This window comes from Crocodylus porosus, unplaced genomic scaffold (genome assembly GCF_001723895.1).
Source record: "Crocodylus porosus isolate Cpor-Errol unplaced genomic scaffold, CroPor_comp1, whole genome shotgun sequence".
Lineage (NCBI taxonomy): Eukaryota > Metazoa > Chordata > Crocodylia > Crocodylidae > Crocodylus > Crocodylus porosus.
In genome coordinates this window covers 50,406,822-50,429,029 of record NW_017728943.1, presented here as the reverse complement: position 1 = coordinate 50,429,029, position 22,208 = coordinate 50,406,822, and the positions used below count along the sequence as shown (strand labels likewise).

At 45.3% G+C, this 22,208-nt stretch overlaps 1 protein-coding gene across 1 annotated transcript in view; it reads right to left on the bottom strand.

The window, feature by feature from the left end:
• Positions 1-22,208, bottom strand: part of FSHR (follicle stimulating hormone receptor) — a 188,118-nt gene that overhangs the window by 104,952 nt on the left and 60,958 nt on the right. The window contains exon 2 of the mRNA XM_019549338.1: positions 19,525-19,596. Coding sequence (XP_019404883.1) covers positions 19,525-19,596 — 72 coding nt within the window. The remainder of the gene's footprint in view (positions 1-19,524; positions 19,597-22,208) is intronic.

Genomic DNA, 22,208 nt, shown 5'->3' with positions numbered 1-22,208 from the left:
GTGATGCCTGTGTTCCACTTAGTATTTACCATGCTTCAGGGCATGAGTGACTGGTGCTTCCTGAATCTGGGGGGCAGCCGCAGAAGCCGACAGTGGCGGCCCTGTCAGGTGGGGCACCAGCCCTGCTGACAACATTGGTGTCAGCCATCAGGGAGGGCACAGGTCCCATCAGTGGGGGCACGTGCACCCCCATGCATCTCCTACTAGTCACCTATGCTTCTGGGCTTTCCTGGTAGCCACATGGGTCTGTGAAGCTTTTTTTCCCCCTCCTGTTGCTACATTTTCCTCAGAGGCATTTGGTGTTGGCTGCGGCAAAGACTGGGGATTTTGACCAGGGTGTACCAATGTTCCTTCTGGGACTTAAACCCAGAGGTTCCGGGCTAGAGAGTCTTGCCCCCAAGCACCATCCCACTCAGCTTCAGACCGAATGCTATGTTTGGGGTCAGGAAGTAATTTTACCCCATGGGCAGACTGATAGGGACTGTGAGGCTTTTGTCTTCCTCTGTAGCAAGGATATGGATCTCTTCCTGGGATCTCTCAAGTCTATTTTAACAACCTTTGCAGCATTAAGATGCTGACTGCCACAGCCCCCCCTCCCCCACTCTATGTGTGGCAGATTAGGATGTTATGGGCACATTTACATGTGCAATTAGTCGTGACTAGATTTACTGTGCATTAAGATAATGTGCAGTAAGCAATTTTGGGAGGTGTCTACACATGCAGAGCTCTGGCACTAAATTTAGTGCCAGGTCTCTCCAGCCCTGCCTTGTGGCCACCAGGGGAAGCTCCAGCCTCTGGGCCCAGCTGCCAGCACTTGGAAGCCATCTTTAAAACACCTCCCTCCCCCACTCTGTGCTGTCTGGGTAGCCAGTTCCAGTGCACAGATGAGCATTGTGGCACAGACACTGGTGGCATGTGGGAGCTCTGCTCCTGCCCCATCTGCGGCCCTTAGCTATGGCTGCCCCAGCCCCTGGCAGCCAGGAACAGGATTACTTGATCCTCGTGGCCACCTCAGTCATCCTGCTGGCTCATCACAGTAACCATCACCTGGTTCACAGCCATTTTGCTTTGCCTGGCTCCCCCATACACAGCCGCTGCCTGGCTGACTGCTCTACACCCTCCCAGGGCCCCTGCCACTGTGTACCTGCTGCTGCCAGCCACAATAATGAGGGGCTCCAGGAGGCCACCACCGGGGCCTCCATTACCCTCCTGGCCCTCTAGCCCCACTGGTTTTTGGGCTGACTGCACCAGGCAGGACGGATGACAGTGCCTGGTGCAACGTGACTGGAATGACAAGCAGTAGGTTGATGCCTTCATGATGACCCAAGCCACCTTCACTGATCTGCTTCACCAGCTCTGGCCCCATATGGAGTGCCAGGACACTGTCATGCACCTGGCCCTCCCTGCAGATACCTGCCTGGCCCTGTTGCTAGTCCAGCTAGCCCCAACTGCTAACCTGTGGTACTGGGACACTTGTTCAGGGTGGGCAAGGTCACTGCTGGAGAAGCTGTCCTGGAGGTGTATGGTGCCCTCCAGGATGTGCTGGTGGACCATCCTCCACATCCACAACCCCCAGGTGGAGGTCACAGGAGTTACCCCAGTGTATCAGAGCCCTGGATGCAATGTACATCCCAGTCACCTGCCCACCCCATACAGACAAGCCCTACTGCAGGGGGTTCCACTTGGTGATCTTGCAGGCGGTCATTGATCACAAGGGATTTCACCCATTTCAGCACTGGCTGGGCAGGCAGCATGCACAATGCACACATATTCAGGAATTCTAGACTGGGGGTGTTTATGGAGAGCAGGTGCTTTGTACTAGGAGTGGAGGACCTGCAGCTGGGCACTGTTGTCATCCCACCCCTGTTTATTGGGACCCAGCATATCCACTTCTCCCATGGCTCATGAGGCCCTACAATGGGTGCCTGGACCCCCACCAGGCCCATTTTAATCAGTGCCTTGGTCTGATCCATGCCTTGGTTGAGTGTGCCTTTGGCCACCTCAAAGGCACTGGCAGTCCCTTATGGCCTGCCTTGAAGTGCCCACAAACAACCTCCCTAGGGTCATCATAGCAGCATGTGCTTTACAATATTTGTGGGTCTTGGGGGGAATTGTTTTAGGAGGCCTGGGTAAAGGAGGCATACCAGGAGGAGGATGCCTGTTGGCAGAAGCATGACCCGCAGTGGCAGCACCAGTAGTAGATCTCCCTTGGCGAGGTCCCAGGTAAGCTACACACCCACAAGGGGGGGAGGGGCAGGGCACCAGGTACAGGAGGCTCTGGTGGATCACATCTTGGAGCACTCCCCCGTCTAGCCCACCTGCCCCACCACCCACACAGCCCCTACCCCTTGCCCACCCTGGGACCATTCTTAGGCCAGGCACTTATTTGAAATAAAACAGCTTTATTCCCCTCACAACACCCATCCTCTCCTCCCTGCCCCACTCCCTCCCCAACACACAGAGCTCCTCCATCACACTCCCCACCCACCAACAATACAAAAAACCTCTTTCCAATGTGGAAACTATATACAAGAATCTCAGTTTTTTAGTGTCCCAGAGTTGGGGTCACCTAAGGGGCAGAGCCCAGGGACAGACAGCTAGTATCCCAGCTTCAGGCCATTCCTGGGCTCATCCTGGAGTGATAGTGGATGCAGTTCCTCCAGGGTGGGCAGCTCCCCCACTGGCTGCCTGAGTGCAGGGCCAGCATTCCCTTGTGGTGACACACATGACATCAGGGCAAGCAGCAGGGCTAGGCCCAGGTGGCAGGTGGGGGACCTGGGCTGGATGCAGGGCCAGGACCTCCTGTGGGCTGGAGGCATCTCAGAACTTCCTCTCAGGCCCAGGAAGCAGTGTGTGGTAGACAGCTTCCAGATGTCCTGCAGGGCCATGGAGAGGGACAGAGCAGTGGGAAGCACTAACACAATTGCCAGGCCCAGGAGGATGTCCAGGGTCTGCCAGTCATCATCTGTGGCCTGTGCTGCCTTGTGCTAGATGGCAATCTCCTCACACAGGAGCCACTCCCGCTCCAGGGCCAGGAGCTCAGCCCAAAATGCCTCCTCCTGGGTGACATCCTCCTGGCACCAGGCCTTAGACTGCTCCTCCCACTCTTCAGCCACCACCATCAGCTGCTGAAGCAGGAGCATCTTGTTTTGCATATGCTGCTGGTGAAGCCAGAGCATGTGAGTGGCGGTGACCCTGAAGAGGCATCCCAACTGGGGCCAGTGGGCTCAACCCCATAGCCAGATGTTGGCCCTGCAGAGGCAAGAGTCAGAAGTCTTTTGTGAGAGTTTGCAACACTTCAGAGATAAGATGCTCTGCACCAGGGTCTGTGCCCTGCCTGGCTTCAGCTTGTGGGTAAGTCATGCACGGATCCCCAGAGACCATTGTAAGCTGGGCTGGGCAAACCTGGGCCTAGGTGGCCACTGGCTAAGCCCCACATCCCCATGCACTCCCCTGGAACTAGTGGGCCAGTGGGTGCTGGCCACAGACAGCCTGCCTTCCCCACCCCATTCCTGGATCAGGACAAGCCAGGCTTCTGACACCGCCTGCTTCCATGACTCCAAACCCTGCTTCCTCCACTTCCTCTGCAAGCCAACCACAATGCTGCCCTGCCACCCAGCCCACAGCACTCAGGCTTGGGGTGGGTAGGCCTCCTCTACTACTTGGGTAAGGGGATGACCCCTGCCCTGCCTTCCTCTCTGGGGTCCTTTCCAGGGAGGCCCCCTGGCCCCCTGCCATACTGCCAATGAGTCCCAAGTGAACCACTGCTGCATATACCTTGGGCAGTGTGCAATGAGCTGTTAGCTTAGGCTGAGGGGTGCCTAAGCCACTACACCCTGCTGCTGTTGATCCTCCTAGTGCTCCGCTCACACCTGCACTCTTGGTTTGGGACCCTGAGCTACAATGGCACAGAGGGTAAGCCTGGGCTGCCCTGCAACCTCCAACACCACCTGGAGGGCTACCTGTGGCAGCACTACATGTCCCTGCCCCTGACTGCTAAGGAGAACATCACTGACAGCATTGACACCTTCCCTAGCATGTGAGAGGCACTTGCCCACCCAGCTGCAAGGACATGGGATGATCAATTAAGTTTTGAACTGTGTCCCACCTCTCTGCGTGCTGTTGGAGGGAACCTGGGGCCAGGTAAGCACAGGTGGGCTGGGTGTGGAGAGGGGGTTGGGGCCAGAGGCAAGGGCTGGAAGGGTCCTTCTCCAGTGTAGGACTTACCATGTGTCAGGCTGCTGAGGCTGGCGGCTTAGCGTAGGCCTCCTTGTCAGCAGCAGTATCTGGCTGCACCCGGTGTCCATGGCCCATGGTGTGTGGTGGGCTAATGCCTGGCCAGGCCCCTCAGGGATGAGCTGGCACCACTGACAGCCAGCAGTGTCATGACTGACCACTCCTTGTGGCAGGGTCTGGAGTTGCAGAGCCGGTGCACTGGCCACTGGCCAGGGCTCCCGGGCTGCTAGTGTGACGTGTCACTGGAGGAGTCAGGGTTGGGTGGGGGCTCAGGTAGGCTGCTCCTGCTGGTGAACACTGCAGGGTTTCAGCCTGGGTCCCAGGGCACCAAAATGTTGGTCAGCTGCCACATAAAGGGCATGTCTTGCAGGCACAACCAGACCAACAATTATGGTTGGTCATGGCCATCCACTGTGCCCACAAGGCCTTGACTTTTATGCAGCACTACTGTGCTGACCGGGAGTGCCCTTATTTTTGTATGCTGCCCGATAAGACCTCAAAAATGTGGGCATTCAAGCGCCTGCCCCACTCAAACTGCCTCAACATTTTCACATTGCCCCAAAGCATGGGTCTGTGCATGTAGGCAGAGCTGGGTCTTGATGTGGAGGAGGATGACATAGTGTCCCATGCCAGCCCTCTGGGCCCCGCATGGCTGTCCCTGTGTTCCCAGCCCTGGACAGCAGTCAGCAGTGCCAAGTGCAGGAGCATGGCACAGGACTGGGAGCCATGCACCAGAGGCAATGCACCACAGCACTGCAAACACAGGACAGACTGCTGGGGGCGGGGGGGAAGCAGCAGCAGGGAGCAGGTGCTGGCTGTGCTGCCAGAGATATCAGGGCTGGGAAGAAGGGTGCAGCAGGCAGCAGCCTTTTGTAACACCCATCTGTGGCCAAGCAGCAGTTCTGGATAGGTTACAGGATGGGCAGAGGCAGCCTCAGTCCTGTCCAGGGGGAACAAATGGTCTTCAGTGCTCCTGGGGAGTGAACAGGCTCCTCCAGGCTCCTGTGCAGTGTCTCCCAGGGCACAAAATGGCTGCAGGCTTTTATAGCTTGGTAGGGGTTGCCACAGAGGCAATCTAGCCCTAGGGCAGGAGCCATGGGGCTGATCTCAGGCTGGCCTTCTAGAGGCAGTGCAGACCCAGCACTAAACTTAGTGCTGGGTTCTGTCTACATGTGCATTACTGCTTTAATCATGACTAAATTTGATACTTGCATTTTCAGGTATCAAATTAGTCATGATTAGCCATTCTTACTGTGTAGTAAAGGTTCACACATATACGTGCATACCCATACTTCGCAGTAAATCAGGCTAAGGCACATTAATGTGTCTTATGTAAACATGCCCTATTTCTTGTGTTGTGCCTGGGTTGATTGTGTAGTTTTGCTAGGAAGTTAGACAGTGGATCTGTATTGGGGGTGCACTGATAAAGATTTTTTGGGTTGATACTGATGGCTAATTATTAACCAGCCATATTGGCTGATACTGATCCGATTGCCTGTGTGCACCCCAGCAGCTTAGTGAGCAGTGTCTGGCTGGTAAGTCTGTTGTGGGGAAGTGGCAGGGGGAGGGAGGGGCACGGAGGTTGCAGATCAAGACCACATGGTGAGGGAGGGAATGGGGCTGGGGCTGGGGATGGGACAAGGGCAGTTGTTGCCCAGTCTGGGTGGGGCAGGGCATGGGATGGAGGCACAAGCAGCTCATCCATGGGGCATGGGGAGGGGGGCAGCTCCCATCACTGCATGCACCTCTGGGGGAGGCATGGGGGGGATGTATGCCACCCACATATGTGCATGGAGTGAGGGCAGGCTGTTGCTGTGGGCTGGGGCTGGGAAAGGCACTGGGCTCTTTCCGGCAGGGGGCTGGGTCAGGGCTGTGCTTGGGGTTGGCAGTGGTGGCACTGGGATGGACTGTGGGGTAGGGCTATGGTGAATTCTGGGTGGCTTTACCCTGTAACCCACCTCCCAGTGCTACCATCACTGTTCACCCCGAGCACAGCCCTGGCCCTTCCTCCTCTGGAAAGAACCTGGCACCAACCCCAGCCCGCAGTGGCAGCCCACCCTCACGCCATGCAAAGATAAGGAGGGGCACACCCTGCCGGACCTTCCCCAGGAGTGCACACAGCAACAGGAGCCACCCCTCCCTGCACCCCCTGGAGGAACAGCTTGTGGCTCCATCCTGTGCCCTGCCTTGCCCCAGCTGGGCAGTGCCTGCCTCTGCTTCAGCCCCAGCCTCCCTTGATCTGCCCCCCCAACCCACTCCCTTCTTCAGTCTCTTCCTCTCAACAGACTTAGCAGGTGGACACTACTCTCCAAACTGCCCAGCTTGCCATGTGCATGCTGCAGCTGCGCACATGCACGCAGCATTTATCAGCAACATTATCAGCCACATCCACCAAAACAAGCCGATTGCTGATAATGTCAATTTTCCTTTTATCAGTGCCAATACAATATGGAGCAATGTATCAGTGCACCTCTAATTTGTATAGTACGGTTTGGATAGGGATGACCTTGCCTTAGGCAGGGGATTGTACTAGATGACCTATGGAGGTCTCTTCCAGCCCTTCTTCTTTATGACTATAATATCTTCCCTTGTAATTCTGCTAATTTGTTATTTCAAACTTGTGCATTGCCTTCACTAAAGAGTAAATCACTTACAGTTGCTTACTGCCTTTCTTTCATTCTATGCCGTAATAATCATAATTTGTACCAGCCAAGAAGACTAATAACCTCTAAAAACACTCTGGCTATGAAGTAGGGTATTCAGAAAAAATAGTTATTCTTCTTATTATTATTGTTAACACTTTAAATAAAATAATTTAAAATAAAACATAGTTATATTGGTCCAAAAATTTAAACAAGAACTTAAAACATTTAAGTGTAATGAGCTGTTTTGATAATAGCATGCATTGTGCTAAATTAATGACTGCTGCATGCTCATTGAAGACAGTGGCTCTACCCTTGGGTGAATTTGATCTAGTAACTCCTATAGAGCAACCAGCTTGCAGCTAACTAATAATGATGAAGTGATCAACTGCCACTTCATTGAACAAAACAACAAAGACTAATGATTGACTCAACATTAATCTTTTGCTCTAATAGGAATAAAGGCAGTGCAATACAATGTTATCACAGAATCAGTGTTTCCTGCTTAGAAAATAAATGTCTTGACTTCACTTCAGCATTTATTTTCCATAAATGCTGAGATTTGTATCATCATTTGTGTAGTGGCAGGGAACAATTCTTCATAGTAACATGCCAATTCCCCTGGCATCATTTCTTGAACATGAACAGAAAAGGAATAAAATTAGTTATACACGATGTTTCTAAAATCCTCCTGAAGGCAAACTATGGATTATTCTCTAATTCCAACTTTCCACTCTAACAACAACAATGGTGAATAAAAAAAACATTCATTAAAGAAAATCCCATTAAGAACAACTCTGTCATATTTCGAGTAGAGTGCATCCTTTCCATTCTTATACTGTTAAAGTTATGTTTAAAACAAGCTGAATAATGTCTATTAAGACCTGATTTCCACTTTTTTCATGAAATACTTAGGGGCTGCTTTCTTCAGGAAACTTAGATTTTTCTTCTAAAACTAAATACCTGGAAACATCAATATTCCATTTTGGATATCTTAGTGATGTGACTCATAAGACATAAATATAAGGGTATTTCAGAGAGTAATGGCAATTTTGAAATAAAACCATTTTGTGTAGAATGATCATTCCTTGGACCACATTACTTCTTTATGTATTGTCAATGATGGGTGGGTTTCACAGTACTGCCATAAGCGTTGCCCTGTTGTGCAGTTTCCCACTTTGTCACAGACATACAGCATGGGAGGCCATTTTATTGTTAGTTTCTGAAACATCCTCATACATCTTCTAAGATGCCCCATAATTCAGCCTTCATTCCCCAATATGAATGACAAGCATGGTGAGTTAAAACAGGGGAGACCAATCTGCAGCACAGGTACCACAAGTGGCAAGGGCAGCCTCTGTTTGTGGCACGTGGCAGATATAGAAGGTGGCAGAAAGCAGGATGGAAGATAGAGGGAGAAGAAAGTAAACATCAGATAAGGCAGGAAGAACATGGCAGGAAGCAGAAAGCAGAGCAGCAGTTTGGTCAGGGAGCACAGGGCAGGTTGTAGCCCTGGGCAGTATATCAGAAAAGGGAAATGGATCAGAGTAGCACTTGGGGAAGGTGCGGGGCCAGCCATGGCACTGCAGCACTGTCTTCCAGCAAGCCCTGTATGGAGGCACCCCATGCCCTGCCATCTCCCCCTGCAGCACATGGAGCAGTAGGACAATGTGTCCTGCTGCAAAGTGCACAGGCAGGCATGTGCACTGATGCACAAAGTAGCAGCACAGATTTGTGCATCTACTACTTTTACTGCTGCAAATGCACCCTCCCGTTCATGTGGACACAGACTAAGAGACTAAATCTGAGTAGAGCACCAGGCTGATGGAAGAGAATGGTAACTTAAGATACCTGAACTGTATGCGACTTCTATAAGGCATCACAAGAACTAATTTTGAATCAAACTACTTTGGTTTCCTCCAAATATATTTGTGTTCAAATTTTCATTGGCAAGAAAAGAAAAAAAAATCCCATTTCGCAGTCAGCTCAAATTCAAAACCTTAATATCTTTTAACTTGTTGACTTTTGTGTTGCTTGATTTCTCAGCCCTAACTTTTTACTGACATTAGCTGACAAAGCCCTAGCTTTTTACTGACCGTTTGATTCAATGTATTTTATTCTGAATGTCTGACAGTATTATTAGTGGCTATACATGTTTGGTGGGTAAAAGACAAGTGAACTTCATTAAAATTTATGCTTCTGCATGGAATTTGAATGTGTCTATTTTAACAAGAAAAAATGCGTCTGTTTTTGAGCAATATTTGGAAAGGTCACATGATAAGGCTCACCCTTTTCCATGCATACACTGTGAATTAAATTAGAAAATGCAAAATACAATTAAAGTGAGGAATTCTGAATTGTGGCACTTGTATACAAGTTTAATAAAGAAATCTTTAAGCCAACATAAGGAGTGCAGTAGGCTATTTAGTAAAGCATTTTCCACGCATTCATCGAGGTACTTAGAAGGATATTGCTTCTACTTGACAAATGTAGGAATTAGAAAACAAACATAGAAAAAATCTACCTATTCCTGAAAATGGTGAAAAAAAGCCCAAAGGAAAGAAAAGTAAGAGATGTAGTTTCAGGAAATGATGCAGGGGAGGGGTGGGGGGCAGGGCCGGAGGAAGGGAAAATCCCCCTCTTTTTGCCAAAAATAGTCTTTTACATAAGAATACAGAAATTAAACAAACAAGTAAAATCAGTGCTCCAAAAAGAAAACTGTAGGTAGCCCTGAGATTTACCTGAAAGTGGCCCATTACCAGAAAAATCAGCATCTACTACAATATGAAAAATAAGTGAAGGAGCAGCAACCCATTTATTTTGAGTCAAAGGGGCAATTCAAGCAGATCTAGGACAACTGTCTGTAGGCTTTCAGTCAGATGTGTCAGGTATAATAAACAAGCTTCAGTGGGTGATGTTTTCCCTGCAAAATTGCCCCAAACACCAGGATGATTCAATTGGACAGGTTTACAGAGAACTATAATGTGTCCAGAATTGATTTGATTATTTGGGAAATTCTAAAGGAACACTGGAGTTAGGATTCCTCCTACAAAGAACTGAACATTTATGGTGTATTTTCCCCATGTTTCTTTTTATTAATTCAAATAGTCTGAATTATTTGGCAATAGGAGAATTTGGATAGGCAATTAATATATTCACAATATACACAGGAAATATACACACTTGTTTCTGCCTACCTGTCCCTATGCCTGGAAAACTGTGAAACGGAGACTATAATGGATGTGCTGACTGACTCCTGTCAAACACATCAGTTCTTACTGTCACCTTTGTATTAGCACGCTTCACAAATAATGGCTCTGCTATAATTTAATTACGGCAAACTTAAAATTCTTGAAATTACAAAATGAGGGAGAAGTAATTATTAAATTAAATTTACATTTAAAAATACTTTACATGTGTTTTAATTTACTTTTGCTAATAGAAACACAATATTGTGATATTTTAAAATTAAAAAATGGGGGGGAAAGTATTGTTTAGGGACCGTTAATTGATTTTACTTTTACTGTCCTTCACATTTAAAAAGAATTATTTTGTTTTTTAATAGTACTCTGTCCAAAAACTGGAACAAAGCTTGGAGAGCAAGTTCTGTGGAATTTATGTATTTACTGGGTTACCTTACAATGTCCTAATAGAAATAACTGCTCATAGGTTGTGAGTTGTTGGCTAGATAATAAAAGACCAGTGCACTTTTCTGTACATCTGCAACAGAGTAACAAGCTTCAAGGTCACTCCCACAGGCAGACTTTGGCAAGAAAGAGCACAACACCAGGTGATGAAGTAGCACAAACATTTATAGATTAAAAATAAAAAGAGATGGTCTTGGTCCATTGCTGATTATATCCAGAAAGAGGCACACATCTTCTACTCCCAGGCAATAAACTTAAGATAGTATTATGCCACCTTATTTTCATGCACAGCTCTCAAACTCACTATCCCAAGGGTGGTTTTGCATTGGCTGGGGACAGAGCATTTTCAGTAGTGCGACTGCACTTTGGGATTTGCACTCCACATGGAAATGTAACCAGGCCATAACTAACCATCTTCTAAAGAAGTGACAAATACATTGCTTAGTCTTTTCAGTGACTGCATATTATAAAACTCTTTTGAGAAGCTGGCAAAATACTTCATCATTCGCTTTACGGGGACAAACTTCAGAGAGGTGTGTGGAGTCAGGGCAGATGGAGATTTCACCATCATATGTGTGTTTGCAGGAAGGGGGAACAAATACATTGTTCTTCCTCTTTTCTGCCATTGAACCTTAAGCTTGAAATCAAAGCATCACCTTTATGGATAAGAAGAAAAATATTACTTCAAGGTTTAAGAAAATAATATTCTGTGTCATTACCCAGCCCTTGGCTTCCCCACTAAACTCTGACAATGATTTCTATTGGATAGCAAGATTGACTTACACAAGATCTGAATGCTTCAAAAGCTTATCTAAGCCTGTCCCAATCATACAGTTGATCCAATAAAAGATATCACCTACAAAAATCTTCCCTCTTACATATTTCCTAGCATTATGGCTACAACATCACTTCAACACTACCACAACCCTGACAGTGCAGTGGTGGGATGTGGGACTTGACTGACAGGAATCAGACCAATATCTTGATTGCTTACAGGTCACCAAATGTTCATCAGATGGTAACAGTCTTTAATGCAACTCAGTGGTGTCTACTTTTAAACAAAGATCAGATATGAAAGACTCTGTATTGGATCATCATCTTCACCTGTCCTATTAAGACATCTATCTAACCCCTGGAACATCAATCTTGACTTTGCATTCCCTCCCTTTGATGTTCTTTTGTCACGGCCTTATGTTTTTAAATGTCACTCTCAAATGCCTGAGAGAAAATGTATAATTAGATTCAAAAGTGGCAGCAGATAGTGCACTTATTTGCTGCTTTCACCATGCATAAGAATCAAATACATGGATTTGTGCCCTTCAAGCTTGATGGTCCAAAATACATTTTGTTCATAGTGAACTAAGTGTGTTTAAATAAACTCTTACTAGATACTGTAGAAATTGCCATTGAATTCGAAGTGTCAGTAGAGAGCCTAAAGTACTGAATAGGCTGAGTGGCCAAATTACTCAAATACTCTTTCTACACCAGGGGTTCTCCTAGTGGACTACGGAAGTGCTATGAATTGTTGCACGAACATTTCCTTGGTGCCAGGCAGGACTCCTGTTGACATAGTAGGGTATTTTAAGTATGTTGCTCCCTCAACATGGAGCAGGTGAATCAGATTTGCATAGTGCTGTGGCTTGGCTAATTCTCCCTGCTGCCAGGTAGCACCTCATATAGTACCGTGTTGCTTCAGTTCCTGAACTAGGGTGGGCAGAACTCATCTCAGTGTCTTTATAGCATGCCTGGAAAGAGGGCCATGATTAGACAGCTACCGAATTTGCAATTTTGTGATTTTTACAGAAACCGCACATTTGATCCATCTCTGTGAAAAAGCTTGGTCCCTGTGAAAAGGCACAGAATTGGTGAGTGAGCAGGGGGGGAAAAAAAAAAGGGGGAGTAGCAAAACAGAAAATGACAGAAAGGCCTGGTATCCTGAAGCATAGGAGGGGGAAACGGGGAGAAGAGTGGGGAGAGGGAGCAGATCAGAGGTTGAGCCCCTGACGTAGGCTCAGTCCAGGAGGTAGTGAGGGCCCATCATGGGAGCTCACAAAGGAGCATGACCTCCCCCTGCTTTTTTTTGCTTTGATTCTTTTTGCACTGCAAATGCCCAGCCTGATGCTGTCTGCCTGCCCACCTGCCAGGGCGAGGACCTGCTTCTCCTCCTGGTATGTGGTCAAGCCTGCATCCTAGGCTGCTCGCTAACATGGCAATTAATGACTTCCATGGGCTCCGTCCCCAGTCTGGGGCCATTTATCAATCTCCAGGGAGGGGCAGGACTTCAGGGGCCCCAGAGGCATAGAAGACCCACCATATTCCACAGTGAAAATGGTGTCCAACACCTTGCTTGGACCATGAAACCAGAGGCATCCACCCCAAATTCAGTAGGTCCCTAGGGATAATTAATTAAGGGTAGTCAGAAGCCTTTTGGATAACTCTTTTCCTTTTTTTTTTTTCTTCCTCTGCCCCATCTTTTGCTGTCATGCCAAGTCCTGGTCTGCTGTTAAATCATCAAAGTCCTGTTAGCTTCAATGAAACGCAATTGATTTATACCAGCTTCAGTTTTCCCCTACGTTCTGAGATAGATGGAGTACTCTAAATACACATAGCAGGATTTAAAAAAAGAATTTCTTCAAAGAAAAAATTCCAAGATGTGTGCATGTGTGTGCTGCTGGTGGTGTTTTGCTTGAGATACTCTTCAGGGCAAATTTGAGGGTCACCGAAAGCTCAAAGGATGGTATCCTCTGAACCTCCATCATTTTATATAGGAGCATCTGTTTGAAGAAAAAATACATTTTGATCAGATTTCCCTGAAAGGAAGTGGAAGGAAAAAAATATCTTGCCGTATGCAAGCTCCAAGAAGTTTAATCTCCCTGAGAAGTGATCCTTTGAGAATTTACTGGCTCCTGGAGTCCTTTTAAAACACCAGTGTCAAAGCATAATCATTCACTTGATATCACCAACTTTCTCAAAGCTGGATTGTAATACTTTTCCTCTTTTGTACGGCCCAAGGAATATTCACCTAAGTATGTCAGTAAGTACTTCACATATAAGATGATAAGCATGAGAAAAAATATATAGAGAGAGGTTGTGTGGAAGAAGTATTTTAATAATATTTGGGAGACTTTTTTCAAGTGCCTAAGGGATTTTGGGAATATAAGTTATCTTGAACAAATGACATAGAATTTATAGAACATGGACATAGGACTTGTGCTCTTATATCTCTGAAGCACTTTTGAGAATCTTGGAAATCCTGAAATCTCTGGAGTTCAAGGTAGCAGTCCCAAAGACTGGAGTCCTTTATTTCATGTGGAACAGATGGCAGTAATACAGGCATAAATTTCTTTGTATTTTCCTACTACTGTTCCACGCACATACCCTAGAGCACTGGTCCTTTATGGTTTATAGCCCTTGTCCAGTCCTCAACCCTAGAGCACTGGTCCTTTATGGTTTATAGCCCTTGTCCAGTCCTCAACACAGCTCACCTGTAATTCCCCACACAGTTCTCCAGCCCACCTACCCTACAACAACACCTGTCACTCCACAGCCAGTCTCCTGCCAGGCCTATACACAGACCCACAGCCTGCCTCCCTCATGGCTAGGGTCCTACCAACCCCCCACCCCAATTTTGTGGTTCCAGCACAGTGTTGGATGTCATTTTTACAGGGGAGCTTAGTGGGCCCCCTCACACCTCTGATTGGCTGAGGGCCCCCAGAAATCACGCCCCTCCCCAGAGATTGACAGGTGACACCAAACTGGGGCTTGCTAATGTGTTAATTAATAGCTTCCCCAGGCTTGATCAGGAGTTTAAGCCCATGGACGCCATTAATTGTCATGTTATTAACCAGTCTAGGATATGGTTATTGGTGTCTTGTGGGCTTGATCAAGTTTGGAAGCCATTAACCATGTCCTAGACTACAAGCTAATGTGGCAATCCCCTGATTGAGCCTACAGAAGCCATTAACCACATCCTAGATTGCTTAATAACATGTCAATTAGTGGCTTTCACTAGCTTGATCAGGGGATTATATGGAAGCCATTAACTGATGTGTTAGCAAGCAGTCTAGGATGGGGTTAATGGTTGCCGCAGATTGGACCACACGGCAGGAGGGGAGGCAGCTCCTCACCCTGGTGGGTGGGCAGGCAGGCAGCAATGCAATTAAATATAATGCAATGCGATAAAAAAAAAGGTGGTGGTGGAGTGGGGTTAGTCAGGCTTCTTTGCAAGCTTCTAGGCTAGCCCCCGACTGGGCACTGGACTGAACCTGTCAGGGACTCAGCTTCTGATTTGCTCCCCTTGCCCTCTTCTTCCTCTCTCCCTCTTCCTGTGCTTTAGGATGCCAGGGCTTCCTGCCATTTTCTGCTTTGCTGCTCCTTTCTTTTTTTCTTTTCCCTCACTTGCTTGTCAATTTTACACCTTTTTGCAGAGTTGGGGTTTTTTGCAGAGACTGGGTGTTCCAAAAAAATTATGAAACTGCAAATTTGGTAGGTCCCTAATAATCCCTAATTCAAGTTGCCATCTAAAAACAGCTGTGGATCCTAGCTTTACATTAGGTATTGTCAGATTTGCTTTCAGCATCCCCGCCATGCTACACACTGAAAACATGAGGAAAGATAATAGAAGAAATATTGCAAAGAGATACTTTTTACATGGGCTTCAGACTTGTTCTCTTTTACATTAATGAAATTCAGGCCCAGGTTAATGCTGATATGGCATCTACAGAACCATTTGGGAACTGATTGTGCTAGATATGTGCCTGCACAGGGTTGCCTTTAAATTTAGTAACCAGAGGGCTAATTTGTTTGCGATGTGTACACAGGTTGGTTAAGCAGCACTCTATAGGAGTTGCTGCATTCTGACAGGCTAAGGGTACCTAGGAACAAGCTAAAAATGTAACTAGAGTAACTAATATACTTGCCTCTCCCACTATTTGCTAAATTAGTCTGGTGAAAGAGATGTGCAGAACAGAAGCTGGAGAGCAGCTAGCAAGAAGATTACTGTTTTGATCTAGTCAGTCTGCTGTTTTGATCTTTCATGTTTTGAAACAGCCTCTGCTTTGCATTGGCAAAAGAAATCTAGGTAGATTATCAAAATGTGTTATAATTTGGAAAACTTTCTAAAATGGAGTTTTTTTTCTAGAAAAACACTTATGAAAAGTTCATCCATTTATTTGTCTGTCTTTAAAATGAATCTTTTTAATTTAAAAAAGCAAAACAAAGGCAATTTTGATGATGATTATAATAATGATCATGAAAAAATGGCTATTGCTAAAATTTTCCACAAAAAAATTCTCCTTGGAAACTATTAAGAACAGATTAGGCAAACACTTCTGTAGGATTCATCTTGGTATGACACACAACCCTAGGGTATCTGGATTATTTGGTTTTTTGGCATTTTTTTTCAGGTTTTGGCTTTCAAATGTTTGGTTTTGAAATCTTACACAGAAGAACTGGCAAATTCTGTGGGGAAAAATGTTTAGCCAAAATTTCAATTTTTTTCTAGAAAAACAGTTCTGACAGAAAGTGTTTGACCAGTGTATTCAAAGCTTTCCTATTCAGTTTGAATGAGAATATACGAGCTCAGATTCTGACCCAGGTTTTCTGGAGGACCCATTCCCTCTTATTTTGTGTTTTTCAAAACACTTTGATAGACTAGAAAGCCCACTCTCTGTATCAGCTCCACCCTTTACTAGAGGTAGGAGAGCAGGTACCCAAGGCAGGTGTTTTCCTGCTAACTCAAGGGACCTTTTAAACAAAACCCATTTTCAAACATGCTGTTTAAAATGGTTTTAAATCTATCTCTAATAGAAAATGTATACATAAATTAACATGTTTTTCAGGCCTCTGAGACTAGTGCTGATTTTTCTTTACATTCCTTGTTCACTAATACACTCAGCAAATATAGTCAGTCTTTGATTTTCAGTCTCTCGGTTATATGCAAGCACAGTATGTTCAGTAGATTAAAGTATCTAATTTATATACACTAGGCAAACCACATTTTACCACATGGAGGTATCACATTATTAATAGCTGTTTTCTTTATATAGTCTTCAGTTTGCTTTAATATCCTTTTTTATGCATGATTTTCTGAGAGAAAAAAAGGCTTTCATGAAGAGGCTCTATTTTTATATGCAAATATATCATTTGATTATATACTTTTTTGTCCCCATGTTTTCATGAATATTTCCAGTGAATGCTTTACGAGTTATATTTATGATTTGTGAGCTATTTCACATTTTATCTGTTTGCTTTCTCATCTGCATATACCACATATTTGTTGATGTTGATTGGTCTAATTTACATATTCATCACACTTCTATTTTCAAAGGTATTTTGTTATAAACTGTTTCCCCCCCAGAGTTATTAATAGTACATAGATGTATTTTCAAATTGAGTTCATTTCCATATATAATTTTTTTTGGTTAACAATAAATCATCACTTTGTCACAGACATCCTATTCAGTGTAATCTTCACACTTCATATGTATCTGGCATATGCTTTGTGAGTAATTAAAGACAATGTGAACAGTTTACAATGCACTTTGCAACCCACTTCACAGTCCAGCGAACTTAATGATTTTCTGTAAGCATCAGACTAAAAGAAAACCAGAAGAGTTTGGGAGAAACAAGTGCCAACAAAACTAACTGAACGTTCAGGGCTGGTTTTATTCCTAATTGGTAAACTCACAAGATAAGAACTCCATTCCTTTTTCTTCTGATGACTGTTTGCTATGCTGCAATGATGAGCAAAAACTAAACAGCGCAAGTCCTTTGAAATATTCTATAATGGGCTGGATTAGCAACTGTGTTCGGTTTAAATGTTAGCTCTGTAACACCACTGAGTATAACTTAGGTTGGTGTAAAAGCTGGAGTAAAGCAGAAGTGAATCAAGCCCATTCACTTGGGTGATCAGACATCCCACAGAATTGTTAGAAGGTTCACTTCTTTGGGCAAACCTAACCAAACACTCTTACTGCATTGTACTACAATGACCCCACTAATGGTTTAAGCATGGCCCATTCTTATACTATAAGTGTAAGTACTGCTAGGGGTGTCCCATCTATGCTTCAAAAAAAAATGTGAAGGACCTAATTGCACTGAAGTGCACAAAGATACAAGGCAAGTTCTTAACAGTGGGTATACTAAGCAAGTGGGTATACTAAGCAGTGGAACAACTTACTAAGGATTGTGATGGATTTTTCATCATTAGAACGCTTAAAATATTGACTGGCTATTTTTCTAAAAGATATGGTCTTACTTAAACTGGAGTTAATTTGGGGAAGTCCTAGGACTTGTGTCCTTTAGTAGGTCCAACTAGAGATGTCCCTTCTGGTCTTATAGGCTAGAGACAGAAGTTATACATAAATTGGTTTAAGTGATCAAAAACTGGTAGAAACCTGTAACAGAACAGAAGCTCAGTGCACATAAACCAGCTTCAAAATGATTGAAACAAGATAAATGTGATTGAATGTAGTATCAGACTTAATTGATTCAGGTCAAACTGGTTTATGAAACTTTGGTCCCAGAACCCCTTCTTGGTTCAAGTTAAATCACAGCACGCTTTCCAGCCTTGGGTTGTGCTGCTTTGTCTGCTCCAGACAGCAGGGCTGGCCCCGCCCCTCTGCTCCCTAACTAGAGCAGTGAGGGCTGGCTGACAAGGGGGATGCAGGGGGGGCAAGCTCAGCTGGGGATGCCGCCCAGTCTGCAGGGGGGGACTGCCCCCGCCAGGCAAACCCTGGCTGGGGGGCCTGGGGCCAGGGATAGGAGTTAAACACCCTTTCCCTGGCTCAAACTTACTGCTGGTTGCAACTCTGGACTGCAGGAATAGCAACCCTGTAGAATCCTGCTGTTGTAATTCTGGACTGCAAATCCCAGAGGCCTTGGGAGCAACAGGAAGAGGAAGTGAACACACAACCAGAGAGCTGTGCTCTAGCACCCCCAGCCTTCTGGCCTGAGCCACTGCAGGCATGTGGCTGCATTCCCTGAGTCAAAGATAAATGTCTGTTCACTTTTGTTTCAATTTAATCTGTGCAGTTTAGACTAACCCACAAAGACTGAATTGATTCAGTCTTGGACTTTTTGACTGTTTGTACTTAGCCCTGATGAGTGAATCTAATGAAATATGGAATAGACCACGGTTTCCAAATAATTTTCTTATTGCATACCCCGTTCCAGATTTACTAGCTGCCTGTGTACCCCTACTAGCATATGTTTTATATTTTAACCGCTTAAATGCCAATTATTATTGTAATGAAACTTAAATCCTCCATTATACAATTTCACTTGTGTACACCTAGAGATGTCTTGTGTACCCCACAGTTTGGGAACCCCTTAAATAGACAATTATTTCTTTTTCTCCAACTGTGGAGGAGTGTACTACATTGGTGATGTGCAGTGGTAAGTGTGTTACAAATACAGTTTGCCAAATATACACATATATCTATAATTATACCTATGTATTCATCATCAGATTTAAGCACAGACATTAATGGGCAATAGATGTATAAAATCTTTAGGTGGCTTTGGAAATCCCAACACAATCAGTAAAAAGCTGGTCTCCTCCAAACATACATGAAAATGAAAACTGGCTCAGTTATTCATTGCTGAAATGACAGTTGGCTGACCTATGGTTCTGACTGGTGGTGTTCCCTTCCTGTATTCCTAGTTGACATACTGTAGCAAAGCACACAGTTCTCAGATTTAATCAGATTCCTACAGAGTTTACTGCTGACATTTTCCTTGTTAATTATCCTGACATTGGATGCTGAGCTAAACCTTGCCCAGGTGTTCCATCCAGATGTATGTGTGACAATATTACTTTGGAGTATTAGCTATCTTTTTGTGTTTCTTCCTTTTTTAACAGAAATTTGAGAAGATGGAAAACATACTTCTGTAGCATAGAGCATTAGTGGCCTTCTTACAAAAAAAGGGCAATAATAGCAAACACAACCAAACACATTATTTAGAAAACAAACCAACAAACAACCACCAATACATACATTTTCTCTAAATCGGCCAGTCCTGTGAAAGCTCCTTTTGGAATGACTCTCACCTTGGTGAGGACAAATCTCCTGCAATTAGAGAAAGTAGACACTGATTATTCATTACTTATATCACAATTATGTTCAAAAGTCTCAGATACCAAGACAATGCTTGCTCTGATGAATTTACCATCTAAGATGATATCTGTAAAGCCTAAGAATTAGAGGAGGAACTAACTATCTGGAAAAGGTAAGATGCAGGACCCTATCATAGAGTCTCCAGAGCAGCTCAGGAGAATGAATATTACTCAGGAGACTTGATTTCCTATTTGTACATTTCAATGTTACATGGGGAGTATACACTTTTGTGCCACTGTCTGATGCAGCTATATGATGAAAGAAAGGTCCAAGTCATTCCCTACCCATCCTATCCCTGGGTGGATCCAAGATTAAGAAAAGGGGGGTACAGGAGATGCCACTGGTGCTGCCTCCCAGGGAATGGGGTGAGGAAACATGGCTGGAAACTTAAGCAGGTGGAGGACAATGAGAAGGAGGGGAAACCAGACAAAGAGAAGGAAAGAGGGACTCCCTCCTCCCCACCCCCCCAATGGCACTGTCCCTGGTGAATCTTAGCACATACACAACCACTTCCTGGAGCCCTAGCTGGAGTGGGGCAGGAGCAGCCCTAAAGCTTTTGACTAGTCACAGGGCAGCTGGGATGGTGGTGGCAGAAGTAGGTGAGTACCGCTTTCCTGTCCCTGCTCCCTGCTCCCTGCCTGGCCCCCTTGGGTGCTCTTTACCATTTGGGAGGCTTCAGGTGTGGGGAGCAGTTGCGGGGACTGCTGAGGTCAGCCATGGACAATGGGCATGATGGGCAGCCCTCATTCCTGGACCTGCTCCCTGCCTACCTCTCTGTGTCTCTTGCTGGTGATGAGTGGGTGCTGGAGTGGGGAAAGAGTCTGCAAGCCCAGATTTTCAAGCAGCTGCTTCAAAACACAGCCTGGCTGGAGCAAAGCAAGACAGGCTCTGGGACTCCATGCCCAGGTCAGCTGGGGACCGTGATGGTGGTAGGTGGGTTCCCTTTCTGCAAGTGTTGTGCCTACTCCCCCTACTCTGATGTTCCCCACCAGTCTGGGACTCCAGCCACATTTCTTTCTTCTCACATGGTCTGATCTCAGTTTCTGGCTGGACTCTTCATGGGATCCAGGTATCCAGGCCCTGCCAAGGCCATGCCTTCCTGAGAACTGGCTCTAACACACAGTACAAGAGGGACTGTGATTGTGCCACTGCACCCCATGTGGAGCTGCCTCTGATCCTGCCCTAAACTGGGGTGGGAGGGATGGTGGACACAAAACAGCTTTGTTGGACCAGTTTTCCCTCTGCACTAAGAATGTTGAGGTGAGAGGCTTAAGCAAAGTTGTGAAGGTCACTGGTACAGAGAAAGCGTGTCCTATTAAGCTTTTCACAATTTAATCACAGTATCTCACAGAATAATTGGATAAATATAGGACTAACTTTACAATGTACAACCTTTTAATTGATTGCGCAAATCCTTTACTACATTTTTTAAAGAACTGGACAAACTTAAGGAAGAGTGGATTATCCTACGCTACTTCTACTAATATAGGCTCATCTACTTTTGGCACAGTAACTACAGAACTGTACTGCAGTACTTGTTAAACAAAAAGCTAAGGCTGCCTATACACAGGCTCAGGAGTGGGGAGGGGGCCGTTTTAATTACAGTGGTTCCCAGACACCTGCTGTAATTAAAACAGCTCACCATCACATTTATTAAGCCCCTATATGTTTTAAAATGGCTGTGGGATGCTTCATCTAAAGCTGATATGATGAGGCCCAGGGGCCATTTTGAAATGTGTAGGGGCTTAATACATGTGACAGTGAGGCAACACCGGAACGTTCTAATTAGAATGTGGAGCAGACTTCATTAATTGAATCTGCTCCAATGCATTCTAATTAGAATGTGAATGAGCACATCTATAGCCTCCATAAAGGTTCTTGGAGACATAATAAGTTATCCTGATAAACAGAACTCTTGAACAAGTTCCTGCATTTATAGATATTACAAAATCCAGATAATTGTTTTTGTTCAAAGTACTTCCTTATCAGGTGAAACGGCACTTGACAGATATGCCACTATGATTAGAAGTCAAAACAACTAGCCACAACATGGAGAGAATAAACATTACAGAACACAATGGACTGGGCCTTATTTCTACACTTGTTGAACAAAAATGTCAAAATCAAACCCTTTCAAGACAGGCAAATTTATATAATAAATAAGACACTAGCCACTTATTTCTTTCTCAAGAAGACACCTGTAAAACTTTCAGATATCTTACCAAACAATTCTGTTTCTCAGCCAGTTTCTGCTCAGGAATGACGCCTAATTGTTTCTTCAATTACCAGACAGTTCTAACCTCAGCAACCTTGTCTGGCAGATGATTCCTTACTTTTATCATCTCAGAGTGAAGAATGGTTGTTTTGAATGTGCTTTCTTTTAATTCCATTTACATAGCCTTATCTTAACATCTGCACAGTGCTAGAAAAAGGAACTTCAGTCGATATCAACTGCTGTATATCACTGAAATACAGATCTACCTTTTCATAGATTTCATAGACATCAGGGCTGGAAGGGACCTCGGGAGATCATCGAGTCCAGCCCCCTGCCCAAAGGGCAGGAA